At 38.5% G+C, this 14,301-nt stretch overlaps 1 protein-coding gene across 5 annotated transcripts in view; it reads right to left on the bottom strand.

The window, feature by feature from the left end:
- The window catches only part of sez6b (seizure related 6 homolog b), a 198,004-nt gene extending 185,035 nt beyond the window's left edge, over positions 1 to 12,969 (bottom strand). For all 5 annotated transcript variants that reach the window (XR_014628838.1, XM_084419962.1, XM_084419960.1 and 2 more), the window contains exon 1: positions 12,675 to 12,969. Coding sequence is in view for 4 of the 5 variants with exons in the window: in XM_084419962.1 (XP_084276088.1) it covers positions 12,675 to 12,759 (85 nt within the window). In the remaining variant the exon portion in view is untranslated. The remainder of the gene's footprint in view (positions 1 to 12,674) is intronic.
- Positions 12,970 to 14,301: the final 1,332 nt, after the last annotated feature.

Below are 14,301 nucleotides of genomic sequence, written 5' to 3'. Positions count from 1 at the left end.
CAATCAATCAATGAATAAGTGCTCTAAAGCAGAAAAGGCTCCAATCAGGGCTAACCACGCCGCAGCTGGTTGTACAGTGCAGAGCATTTGCTCTATTCCAGTCTCACATCTGCTCCTTCACAGACTGCACTGCCTGCAGAGTTAATATGGCCTCGGTAAGGGGCAAATAACGCCATTCACCCATCTCCCGTTTCCTGCTATCTCCAACATAATATAAAAACCTTGCTATTCCTAGTATGCTCAAAACTTCTGACACTTGCAAACAAAAGATGTGTTCAGCTGTAATCATTAGAATCATAAATGGCAGCCAGAATGCTGCAACCAAGGCTATTAGTGCTTCCGCTCCACAGTGTCTCCCGCTAACGGTAGCGCAGTGGAAGAAAAATCACTGAAGAACTGTCAGTTTAAAGCCACTTGAAGCCTTGGTCCAGTCTATTCCTTCAACATTTTGCTTTTCGGTTTGTCTTGAATGCCTTTAAACCTATGTGTGTTTATGTGCAAAAAAAGTAGGTGTTAAAACAGTAGGAAATTTGTCTTACTTTAGTAACTCGAAATCCATCTATTTAGCTTTCGGTGCGATGTGGCAACATAGTAAAGGTAAATAATGAGCGAAGTGATTCACAGCGAGCGACACAGTCCTGTGCAAACACCCCAGATTTGCATGATTTATCTTTATTACGGAAATGTCTGGGACTCTTAAGGGCCTGACACTGGGCTCGGCACATAAACGAAGTTCATTAACTCGAGCTCCGCAGGACGAGCTCTATCCACAACCTGCGGCAGGATGCTCATTACGTTAGTCTAAAGAAAAGGACTATATAGAGGAATGAAAACAGACCTTGCAAGGTGTTTATATTTTAAAGAGTTTAGAGGGATGAATCATATCTGCATTGTGCTAGCACACAATATGTTTTCTATCTTCTAAGTAAATACACATTAATGCAGAAAAGAAGTAGTGCATTCGGGGATTTGCTTCATCTGCGTGATAGATTTGGGAGCAGAGGGCAGGATTTATATGCAAGAGAAGAGCAGTTTCGCCTGTGATCTAATAGCTTGTTTTAACTGACAGGCATTTTGTTCAGTCACTGCATCGTTGATGGTGTTCAATATTTTGCGCCCTGGAGCACATCTTGTTACCACCTTTAAATCATCCTGCTAGTGCGAGATCTGTGAGAGCAAGGGCACAAAGCGATTTGAATATCCTTAAGCACTAGGGGTGTATGCTAGGCACAATCCCTGGCAAGCCATCAATCAGTCCTTTATGGGGAATGAGGGACTTTATGGTAAATGCAAAATGTGATGGGAGGGAAATTACTTTGAGGTATGTCGTCGCCAATGCTAGCGTAGTTCAAATCCCTCTCTTTCCCTCTTCCTCTCCGTAGAAAGACACAACTAATGACAATCATTTGTGCCGCATAGATGATCCAACATTTTAGATCCCAGTGAGTGGCAACTTATGTATTTACAGATATTACAGAGTGGATTTACTGAACAGTTCTTCAGCACAGAAACCTAGGTCTTATTTACCAAATCAACCGCAATCCAGCCTAACCAGAGACAAAAAGCACTGAAATAATGCCATTATGCATTTAAATTATTAGTTTCAGCACTAACACACCTCCTTTCTATGCAAGTTTGGCAGACTATAAATGCCCTCAAAACTGTGCTGTTTGTGCAGCTTTCTTTTCTTTTTTTTAAGAAAAGATTTTTAGAGACAAAATGTATCATGTTCATGTAGGGCAGAAAAAAATCTGTCATTTACTGACCCCTTTTTAAAAGAAGATATTCTTTAATTTAGTAAGGAAGGATGTATTAAATTCATCAAAAGTGACAGTAAAGAAATGTATATTATGGTATAAAAAAAGTTATCACAGTTTCAGAGAAAAATATTAAGCAGCACAAATGTTTTAACAACAAAATTAAAAGAAATGTTTCTTAAGCACCAAATCAGAATGACTAGAATGATTTCTGAAGGATCATGTGACACTGAAGACTGAAGTAATGATGCTGAAAATTCAGCTTTACCATCACAGGAATAAATTGCTTTTTATGGTGATTTTACGAGGCAGTTTTCAAAAACATTAAAAAATAAACGACCCCAAACCTCTGAATGGCTATACCTAAGCAATATACTGTAAACTAGCTGCCTACATATTTTAGGAAGGATCTCCCTTTGACATCAGAAAGTTTGATGATCACTACTCCTATAATCTCGATCAGTAACCTACAACAGTGTCCACATAAACAGGCCGTATGTTAAGTCACGTTCTGTTCAATGCTTTGAAGCGGAGAAAGCAAGGATGCACTCCTGCTCCGCTCCAAATGTTCCTCCAGTGATTACCTGCCGTCTCCCTAACTGCTGCACCCTGCTGGGGAACGCTCTAGATGAAGTAGCTTCTAGATGGGAGCTGGCACTTCAAACGGAGGGAAGGGACGGGAAGGTTGTCGGAGACTTAATTGTAGCGGAGAGCCTATGGTTCTGCATGTGCCACAGACGCCAGGCCCAATTAACCGGGCGTACACAGTCTGCCAATCCATGAGGGACAATAAGCAGCTGATCCGTAGTTTGCTTTCCTCTGACTAACGGATCGATATGGAGACAGGGCGTGGGAGACATGTGCGGTGGAGAGGCTGGCGCACCATCTGACGGCATCCACATGCATATTACACCTTTTTTCAGTTTTTTTGTTTGTTTTGGGGATACCTCCTCTCACTTCGGCCAGATGGACAGCCTCATTCAGAAATAATTGCAGTGATGACCCTTTTGAAAAAGAAGCGTGCTTAATTGTACTGAAAGTGCATTTGTAGTGTACTTTAAATCCTAAGTATAGTTTTTAAAAATTGCACTTTCAGATAATATAATACTAATGGAAGAAAAACATGGTAACACTTTAGCTTAGGGTTCAATTCTCACTATTAATTAGTTGCTTATTAGCATAGATATTACTAGGATATTGGCTGTTTATTAGTACTTATAAAGCACATATTAATGCCATATTCTGTATGACCGTATTCTACATCCCTTAATCCTACCAAATTCCTACCCAATACCTAAACTTAGCAACAACCTTACTTTCTATTAATAAGTAGTGGAAAAAGTCATAGTTAGTAAATAGTGAGAATTGGACCCTAATCTAAAGTTTGACCAAAATCATTTAAGTATACTTAAGTAAAAAAGTACATTTTAATGACTGTTTCTTAATGCACTTAAGTAGACTATTAAAAAAGTGCACTTTATAATTTTAAATTAAAAGTTGCAGATAATATAAATGAAATAAAAGGCCACCTAAGCTTACTTAAGAGTGCACTTTGAGTATTTTGTTTTAATAATCTTTTGTTATGCTTTAAAGTACACTTATTTTGATGTGCGGACTAATATGCTAAAGCCCCTGTAAAGTAATTGATTATAATTTAACTGTAGTGTGTTGTTAAATATATTAAATGTACTAAATTGAAACTTCATTACAATTAAATGTGTATTTCATGACATAAAAGTTTCAATATAAATGAAGTATATTTCAGTTTACCATGAATGCTTGTCAGTACATTCGGCTGTACACTTTAACCATATTTCTAAGACAATAGAAGTATTATGAAATTACATAAAAATATGTACTTAAGTCCTACATAAGTGGGTCAAAAACCTTTTAAACTATAAACCTTTTCCATTTTATTGTAACTAACATGAAATGAAAACATTGCATTCAGTTTGCACTTAAGCATATTCTTTCAAAGTATGTTATTTCCATAATAAGTATGCTAAAATGTACTACTTTTGCAAAAGGGGAGGGAAGGACAGAGGTAAAACAAAGGTCTGGATCAATCTCTCAGATAGTGAAGAGATCAGCGGACTCACCGTCCATCCATCAATACTGCTAACATAAAACCTAGAAGAAAAGAACCACAAAATTTATGAGCGCAATACATCACCAGCATAAGCCAAGATGGGCCGAATATAGAGCCGTAGACACCAGCCGATGGCGTGGGAGATTGGCTCATTGATTTGTAATGAATATTCACCAGCTTTCCATTCTCCCCTCAAGTGGGTTGAAAGCCTTTATTGTGGAGTTACAAATTATTAGCGTCCCACAGTCCCCTTACAGGCGTCACCGGTGGCTTTGGTGGGACCCCAGCTGTGCATCTTGCTGGACAAGGGAAGAAATCTAAATGAAAGGACAGCAGCGGCTCTGAAAAGCGGTATTGACAGAGATGGCGTTTTGCCTGCTATCAAGACTGCCGCATTTCACAACGTGAGCTGCTGGTTCAATAATATACAGTTTGGGCTTTTTAAAAAAAAAACAGTGGAAGTGGAGATCAAATGAAGTGGAAGCTTGTCAGAATACAGAGGCTGAGCGGGCATGCAGGTGCTTTTGAGCGCGGCAGATGTTTAGCGCATCAGACAAGCTCTTGAGTGAGATGAGGAGCAAGAGCGAAAGGGGAAAAGGCATATATACACACACATGGCAAACCGCAAAAGGGCTTCTGAAGCAAACTAACACAACCCGAGAGAAGCGGCGCTGGGGGAAAAAGCAATTGGGATATACACTTCACAAGGCTGTGGAACCGTCAGCCATGCCTCAGAGACTGTTATGCCAGAGAGAAAGAAAGAGAGAAAGAGCGCATGTTAAAGCTTTCCCATCGCCTCGGCACCTGGAAACTGTCAAAGCCTGATTCACAACTTCTGTCCTAAAGGAGGGGCAGACGCACAGGCACAATAACACTCATTTTCATGTGAGCGCTGTGAAAAGGAGTATTTAAGGAGGGTCTTCATGCACTGAATGGCTCTTGATGAGAGTCTGAGGCACACTGCAATAGGTTAATCACTGGTAATCAAAAAAACAGGTGTTGAATATTTGCAGCTCCTGCACATGATCATCAGAACTCGGGAGCGCGTGGTTTAATTAATAGTGATGTCCCTCTCTCGCAATTTTTTTTTTCTCCTTCCCTTCTGTTTATGTTTGCCTTTTTTCAGCCTTGTTTTTTTTTTTTTTTTTTTTTGAAAGCCATGAAGCACAACTGATTGCATCGGATCACCAAGAGCAAATTGCTTTTCCTCGGCAGAAGAGACAGGCAGAGGTGGGGGTGAAGGAGGGGGGGTGCGGGGGGGTAGAGGGAGTTTGTCGTTTATCAGCGGCTCAAAACATTTGGGGGCCCTTCAGCTAGGTTTTGGAACGGCAGTAAAGACATATTATATGTCTAAAGCCCAAACACACTCAAAGGTCACTTTTCAAAAAGAGAGGAAATACTGGATATTACACAAACTGAAGTGTCTGAACGTGTTCGAAATACAGTATATATTTTATACGGCTCTGGACTAGTAATTTTAGAAGCCAATGACTCCATCATTTAGTTTTTAAACGTTTAGGAGCCAAATTACAGATTCACTCAATAAAGATGGCTATTCATTCGGCCTGTTTTTAAAAAAGTATTATGACTTCAACATGTCTCCCTTACATCTGATTCAAACTTACAATTGGATCTTATGTACTAAAAATAACCAATATGTGTCTATAAAAATATGAATATCAAAATCTGCTGTGAATATCTATCTTTATTTATACACTGTCATTTAAAAATAAGTCACTAGAACCTTAAGTGGGAAAGCAGGGCTTGTTGTAACACCCTTGTTTTAAATACTTCCACACATGCCAGCATGACAAAACTTGAAACTAGTGTATTTACTAGTTGCCATATCAACACTATATATAGAAAAAATTACGCCAAAATTCAGAAATCTTTGGACGATACCACTGAACATTTATTTAACCATAGCAAAAGTAAATGTCTTACTTATGTTAATTTTTCATCTCTATTTTTGGTGTTTATTTTAAATTAGACAAATCTGATATTATTTTAATCATATCAGTTATTTAACAGTTGATATGGTTCTTTAATGCTTCGCTAACTAGCAGAAGACATTAGCAGGGTTTAAATCCCAGTTGTGCAGGTGGGGCATGTTGTAACACTGTGTTACAATGTGCCCCTATTAGAACTATGCTATTCTATTCTATACTTTTATGAATTCTATTGAGAAAACATGAATAAAGACTGAGAGTCAATGTTCAGAAATTATTCATTATTATTATGTTTTGAACTATGTTGTATAGCTGTGTTTTCCGGTGTGTTCGTTGTCAAACTCAAATTTTATTTTATTTTTAATTATTAAAAAAATGCCATTATGTTATATGAAAAAGTTAATAATTGTATTTTATTGAGAAAATATTTTAGTTAGTCTGTTTTTTTTATTAGATTTTAAGCTGTCATATGGTCATGTTACAATGTGCCCCTCACATGGGGCATGTTGTCACATTTCACTTCCATTCTTTCGGGATATATCAAAAAAAGTATACACTGTATTAATAAAACAAAACCACAATTTTACTAGACATATGTGAAATTAATGTGGGGAAAAATAAATACTATGAACCCTAAGTAGATTTACACAAACTGAGAAAGTCAAAAAAGATTGTGCCCCGCTCTCCCCTATACATTACATAAATGGTTCCTGGTTCCTAGTCCGAATCGGACTTAACCAACAAATGACTCGTGGTTCAGAGGTTACACCTATAATGATTCACAAAACAAGTCTGATTCAAACCGCTAACTAAAAGCTGTTTCATGAAACATTTTGACTGACTCATAAAAACTGGCTTGTAAGAGTAATTTTTTCAAGAATCGGACATAATATAAAAATGACTCTGAAAGGGTCAGCTGTGAACACCTCTGAATAATTCACCAAGCGAGTCTGATTCAAATCAGTAAACTGAACTGCTTCATAAGAGTCATTTGTTCATCGTGGCTCATGCACATGATGATATCTTGATGAAAAGGCATATTAGTCGCAGTCTGGAGCCCTGTTTTACCGATTATTCTGCATAAATACAAACGGCAGCCAAACATGATATCTAATATAACATTGCAAAAACTATTTAAGTTTAAAGTATCTGATTTATTTCAGTTGAAATAAGTCCTCATCTGTCTCATAATACATCCGCCATCTGCGGTTAATCTATACAAACATAATCTCGCCACCCTTGACTTATAACCGTGTGTGTATAATAAAAGCTGGGGGAGGGGGTCAGTGAATTCAATCATGCTCTCATCGGCAATTTGCACCCATTCATTTTCTGGAGAAGGACATGACTGAATTAAATTGTAAACCATAATGTGCTTCCTAGAATGCCGTAGAAAGTGATGTAAAAAAGCGTGGCGGGCTGAGTTATGGAAGGGGCAGGACAAGCACATAAAGCACCATTACACCCCATGCTCCTGCCACGGCCAGAGATTAAAACGGGCCGTAAAAACAAACACACATACAGTGTGGGTTAAAGGACGAGAGAGCCACAGCAAGGGCTTCCATTTTTATCAGGGCGAAGAAAACAGCAAAAATGGGCAACAACGTTTTTAATCCTTTTTGAGTCAAGCAAGCACGATGTGCGCACGAGCACAATGTTGCAGTGCAAAACAGCACGGGAATCATTAGGAAAGGATATAGACTATGGCATATTCAGGTCAAGAGCAAACATAAAGACTAGACTGCAAAAATACGCGTTTTATAATTAGACTCAAGCCTGTCAGACTCCTGGGCCACATTATGCCTTCTTCTCATCCGTATATAGCCCAGATCTATTATAGTACGATGAGTTCAGTAAGGCAATAGCGTTATTTCAATCTCGCCTCTACATCTGAACTCCCTACATTTCCATCTTTACCATCTGGCCTTTGGAAGCCTGACAAAGTCATTGATCATCATGCACAGATGTTCAGATGTAGCCGCTACAAAAGAACTTCAAATGCTCTTTAAGTGGGTTAGATACTGTACGATGGTAAGAGCAGGTCATGTAGCACAGTTTTTATGTGTGGTATTTTAACACAATGTAAATTAATGTTCCAGTTACATTTAATGTTGACACATTTTCCAGGTTAAATAACTTGCACTTTCAAAAATAAATGTGTGCATTTTCAATGGAATGGATGTTTTCTCACCAATGTAGCATTTTTAAGCATTTTTACATTTATTCCAAAATAATAATTATAAAACACAGTAACAAATTTCTAATTTCATGTATATTTTATATGTAAACTGCTGTTCAGCTGCTCTGTTAAACATTCAACTAATTTTTGGATCATCAGTCATCAAAGCTCAGTAAACACTGCAGGTGTCATGATGGACACACAAACACACACACACACACACACACACACACACACACACACACACACAACTTCAGAAAAGCTGATAGTTAAAAAAAAAAAAAAAAAACTTACAGGTTGCCTTTTCAAGTCATTCCAAGTTTGATTTTGATGTGACAAAGCCTTGATATCTCTGTGGATGAGTTGTTTATTTTATAATTAGTCTTCCCATTAACACCATTATAATATTTATTAATTTAGACTGATGTGGGGATGTGGAAAACGTATGAAAATGAGAGGCTTTATCACGTGAACAGCGCAATAGGCCAATCATAGCGCAATGGAGGTTTTGCTTCCTTTAACGTGACGTTTACCCGTTCATTCTCCACCAAACCCAAAGGACGTACAGGTACACTGTTTATGTTATGTTGCTGTTGGACAGTGTCCCTCTTGCTTATCTACTTTTTAATAGCATATTTCATAATATTTGCATTGTTTTATTTTTGTACTGTAGACATTTTTAAGAAGGCCCTGCCTCTCTTGCCTCAATGGCCATGGTGCGTATGTGCCAGTTGTGCTGACAGCGGGAGGCTGGGCACCCTGGCAGCGTCCAGATTTCTCCCAGCAGTACTGTCTGCTGAGTGCTGTCCCAGCTGACCATTCATCAGCATTACAGGAGTGGCAGGTCTGCCAGTGTGGCTGTAGGAGGCCATCCAGCCCGGCAGCCGACTCATTTATCAGGGTCGTAATAAAGACTAGGAGAGCAGACGCTCAACCTCACAGCTCCTGCTGAACCGAGTGTGTGTGGGGGGGTCAAGGGGTCAAGCTGACTATCACTCCCTCCCTCCATTCTTCTTCTCCAGCACTGCCTGGGACGACACAGGGCACTGATAAATTGCTGATTGAGTGATATTGCTTGATCCTAAAAGACAGGGTGCGAGCCTAATGCCTTCTCGGAGCAGGATGAGCTGCGTTGGGAGGAAGTGTGGCCGAACCCTTCCCCTGGCGCTTCAGGTAATGGAGTCAGGCTGTGGCACTCACCCACCTCGAGGGCCGATCTCGGCTGGGTTGACTACAAGTCCACCCATCACTGACACACTTATTCTCTCAGTGGAGACCTGGGATGTCTGATCTTACACACTGCCAGAGCACAGACAGCAGCTCAGACGACTGCGTTAGTTTCTTGGGCTGCTTTGAGACCATTCGGCACTACAGTCATTCCTCAAATGTGGATTTTAATGCTGCTCCGTTTGCTAAAAAGTGGCTAAATATGGACTACAGCCACCACAAGGATGTGAGTTTACATGCTTGATGAATGAGAAAAACATTGTAGGACTTATACACTGTAAAAAAATGTTGTTTTTTTTTCAAAATGATTGGAGTTTGATTTATAAGAAAATACTATTTCAGTCTTTTTACTTCAACAAAGTTGGGCAATATAGCCCTCTTTTTATTAATAATATTAGAAATGCACAAATTCATAGATACAATACTGACTGATACAAGTCAATAATTATTTTAATGTTAACGTCAATGACCAATAAATGGCAAATGTTACAATTCAACACTATGTTGTCTAATAAAATTAATTACAAATAAAATGCATTTTAAATGCGAAAAGTGAATTTAGGCATCACAACATTATAATGTACAGTATGAAAAATAGCTATCCATTGTGTATGGTTGAGATTTGCTAAAGACTACAATTAACATTGTTCATTTTTTAGCGTAAGATGATGGTAAAGGTAATATCGAATAGCGATCAATAACCAATATTAATATAGACTACAGCTACCACAAGGATATTTGATGAAAGAGAAAACCGTTGTAGTCCCTATATAGCAACTTCATGTAGGAGGTACAGTATGAATTTATTTTGTAGTCCCTTAAAGTAATGATAACCACAGAGCATATTTTAATCAAAATAAAGGTACAGATACATTGTGCGTCCCTAATTTATATCTTCATTGCGCTTTTCCTTCGCTCGGTTCTAATATTTTGGTTAAGAGATTTCTGTCAAAGTGTAAATTTGCTGTAAATGAGAGAAGCCATTCTGCAGCAAAGATTCTAGAATGGAGCTCCATTACAATCATAACACTGCATTACAGTGAAGCCGCTGGTAAAGCTGGTAAAGGTTCCAACACCATACACAAGCAGCTCTGTTATGACATTCACACCATAGTTTTCCATTCATTGTGCATGCAATTCAATGCTGCATTAAAAAGTCTTTGTAAATGCACCATATGCTTAGATGAGCTACTGAACGTAGTGTAGAAACTGCTCTAGATTACAAATTTAACCACTGCTATAGCATTTGCCCACAATGCCATTAGGGAGCCGTGAGGATGTCTATACACCACTGAATCTCATTTAAAAACATTTGTACTGGCACCTTTGCTTTGTTCAAAACATCCGTAACATGAGTCACATATTTTTTTACACGTTAACATTAGTCTTTTCCAGCGTGCTTTCCTGGTGCGCAGGCACTAAATATGTATTTACATATGCGTCTATCACAGCAGGACAGCACAGACCAGAGCAAATTGACCCCCGACCTTCCTGCGTTTCTTGTATAGCCCATCATCCATTTGTGAGTGGTGGGCCCTGCTTTTAGCCTCCTGTCTATGCTCACTGTGTAATGATGGAGCTGTGCATTAGTCAGAGTGCTTTTCAAGGTAAGAGCCATTCAGCGCGCAGCCCTGAAGCCTCATCACACCGTCCTGAAGGTGACTGATCGGAAAACACTGACTCATACACTCATAGCAAAAAAGGTCAATGTTCCAATCACCGATATATAATCAATACAGCACGAGACGTAATTAGTTAAGACAGACAAAATGAGTCTGAAACATGAGACAGGATGAAAAGGCTCAGATTCTTTCAATCAGTCTTAACTACGAAGAGCAATTTATATGCTGTCACCTAAAACTAGGAAACTTATCACATTTGCAAATGAAAGATTCTTCTCGAATGATGGCAAGTTGATTGCTTTGCAAGTCTCTCAACAGCAGTTGACAGGTGAGTAAAAGTGTAAAGGTACTCTTGAATTGGAAGAACTTCAACATGGAAATACATTTACATGTAACTTGGCTGACATGCAATCAGTTTCCTGTTGTTTCTTATATTTTTAAAGGATTTTTACAGAGAAAAGAGTGCTGCATCTCTCAAAAGTATACTGCATGGAGCTGCTCTTGACAAATAACACAGGATTATCCCTTGTATTGCTCGCCGAGCTTTTACAGTAAGACAAAAAGAGTGAGGGGAATTGTCAGACAAAAGCTAAAAACAACACAGAGCTCTGAGGTATGGTGTACAACAGCTTTGAGTGAACATGGGCTACACTGTGCCTGAGAAATGACTGTAGCAGGTTTCAGTGAGCTACAGTATATAGAGCAAACTGCAGAGCTACAGCATATAGTGTTATTCTGTTTATATATTGTGTGAATTTAAATCAACGTTTTAAAGATGAACATGCACTAGCAAGACACTAGGTACAACCTTCAAACTGAATGCAAATTGTGAGACACCCATGTCAAAGTGTGTGTTACAGTTTGTTATATTGTTAAAGTGACAATTACTAGAAATGAAACATGATGTAAACTGTACAGAAGATGTCACTCACTTATTCTATCAATAGTGTGGTGTAAAGGAACGATCTGAAACAGGCCTACAGTTTATATTAGAACTACATAATACTCGATTCAAACATTTGTGCTTTTGTTTAACATCTTTCCTTTTCTCTACCACAATAAAATACAATGATAGTCTCAGATATTTAAATAAGATTACTGTGAATGCAATGTTTCCTTTAAGTAAAATGCAATTTACAGTGACAGTTACAGTGAAAAAAATGAAGGTGCGGATCCAATCTTTATTATCACTGAAAGTCTGTTTCACTTCTAAATCAGTGAAGATAATGTCACGCTGTGATCCCCAAATTAAAAACCTGTTGAACCTCAAAGTTTTCACCTTGTTATACACAATCACATTTAACATACTGATGAGATAAATCTCCAAACAAAGATCTGGGAATGTGTTCTAACTTTACGTCATATAAACAGTGTATACAGAGAACAGCTATTACACATGAAAAATGGAAAACGAGAGAATGAAACATATACAGCTCTGACTCGTATAAAAATTATGCAATGCTTTAAAAAAAATATGAAGTCAGAGCGTAGAGCAATAAAAAAAAATACACTGTTACGCGCTGTGCTGTCAATCCTATGCGTGCTTTATCATAATTACGCCGATGACTTTGTGACTTACGAGTCCTTCTGTTGTGCAATGTGTGATTCTCGCGTGCAACCAAAGTAGGCTACTATTGAAACGTCTTAAATAGCCTCCTCGGCACAAAGATGTTTCTCAAACCGGAGTTTTTTTTCCTCCGCAAACAAAGGTACAATACAGTGAGAAATGGGTCTCGCGCTCGCATCATCTACACATCGGGCTCTGTGGAGCTGCGCGTATCCAATCCGCTAATCGCGTGGACAACAGAACAAGTATTTCTAATGTTTAGAATTTTAAATATAAATTCTTACCTTGCCCTCGTGTCATCCCCAAGCCAGCAAATACGGCCAGAATCAGAATGACCATGCTTGGTTTGTAATTTCTTGTCGAGTTCATGCTCGCGGCAGTGGGTTCCTATCACAGAATATGTCCTTGTATTAAAACACTTATTTAAAGAGGAGCAGGACACAAACGTTCCGCGAGACCTCCGCCGCACGCGCCGTGAGGAACGAGGTCGCTGCGCGAGACGGGAGCTCTGATCAGATTTATAATTGTGAACGGAGGAGAGCCAGAGAATGTTCAATTTCTGTCAGCACCTCTCAGACTGAGTCGAGCCGTTTCAGTACCGCGGACAGCTCCTAGCGTCAGCAACTGGAACAACTTCAGGCTTCGCGCAAAGTTTGTACCGTACATAATCTAATAGTGCCCTCGATTAAATGGCTCGAGTATTGCCATTTGTATTTCATTTCAACTGCTAACTGAGGCGAAAGGAGGAAGTGGTCGACCGTGCTCTACAAGATCAAAGTGCTCGGATTAAACAGGTTACTCCTATCTAAATAGTTTGTCTATTTTTTGCTCTATTCAGTTAATCCCAAAAAAAAAAGAAAAAAAAAAAAAGAAAATCTAATAAATGTAATTCACCAAAAAATTTAAGCATTTTTCATACGAAACATGTTTTTGTTTCTGTATTAAAAGTCATTCGGATATATTTTGTGGGTTGTAAAGTAAAAATGTATGTGTATAACTGCAGAGATTTGAAAAAAAAAAAGAGGCTGATATATGATTCTTCTTTATAAAATCATGCACACAAAAAAAAATCTAAATATTAATGCTTACAAACTTTTGTCTGCCAAATCAAAATCAACTTTTTTCAACATTGATAATAAGAAATGTTTCTTGAGCAGCAAATCAGCATATTAGAATGATTTCTAAAGGATCATGCGACACTGAAGACTGGAGTAATGATGCTGAAAATTCAGCTTTGCAATCAGGAATAAAATGAGTCATGACATGAGAAATCAAGTTTGCCTTGATCTTTTGACATATAAGGTCTTTGCACCATTAAAATTTCCTGCAAGTTTCATAACTTAAAACGTCCTCTTCATTATAAATAAAAGCATTTATTTAAATCAAGCTACAAAAACAGCTGGTTTAGATATTGTGGGATTTATGATGTCACAGGCAAATACATTTGCATATGCCTGCCTCCAAGGCAAGACATCACCAAATAGTTTTACTTTGTGGCACAATAGGCCCCGCCTACTTGCGTTCAGTCATGCGATGGCTGGCACTTGCCAACACCGGATGCGAGCGTCATGTAAAATATAACCGATTGGTTGGTAATGTATTTGCAGTCCGTGTTTTTCTTCACATGACACGAATAACTTTTGTGTAAATTAATTCATCAAGCACACCCTTGCATGGAGAGAAAGACAGAACTCTTGAAAAACTCACACCAAGTATAATTAATTATTGAGTAATGTTAAAATGTTTTAAGAGTCATTATTGCATATGTGTCACCTTGCTTAGCTCATTTATCATGGAGTGTAGATTGTGGAGGCACCACCGGCAGAAACATAAATCAGCACATATGACTGACTCTGTCTACACTGGATTCAGTATACAGAAGTAAATGCATAAAGGAGTCCTGTTTAAACA

Source organism: Rutilus rutilus (assembly GCF_951802725.1).
Source record: "Rutilus rutilus genome assembly, chromosome: 9".
In the NCBI taxonomy this organism is placed as follows: domain Eukaryota; kingdom Metazoa; phylum Chordata; class Actinopteri; order Cypriniformes; family Leuciscidae; genus Rutilus; species Rutilus rutilus.
This window is presented reverse-complemented; position numbering and strand designations above follow the sequence as displayed.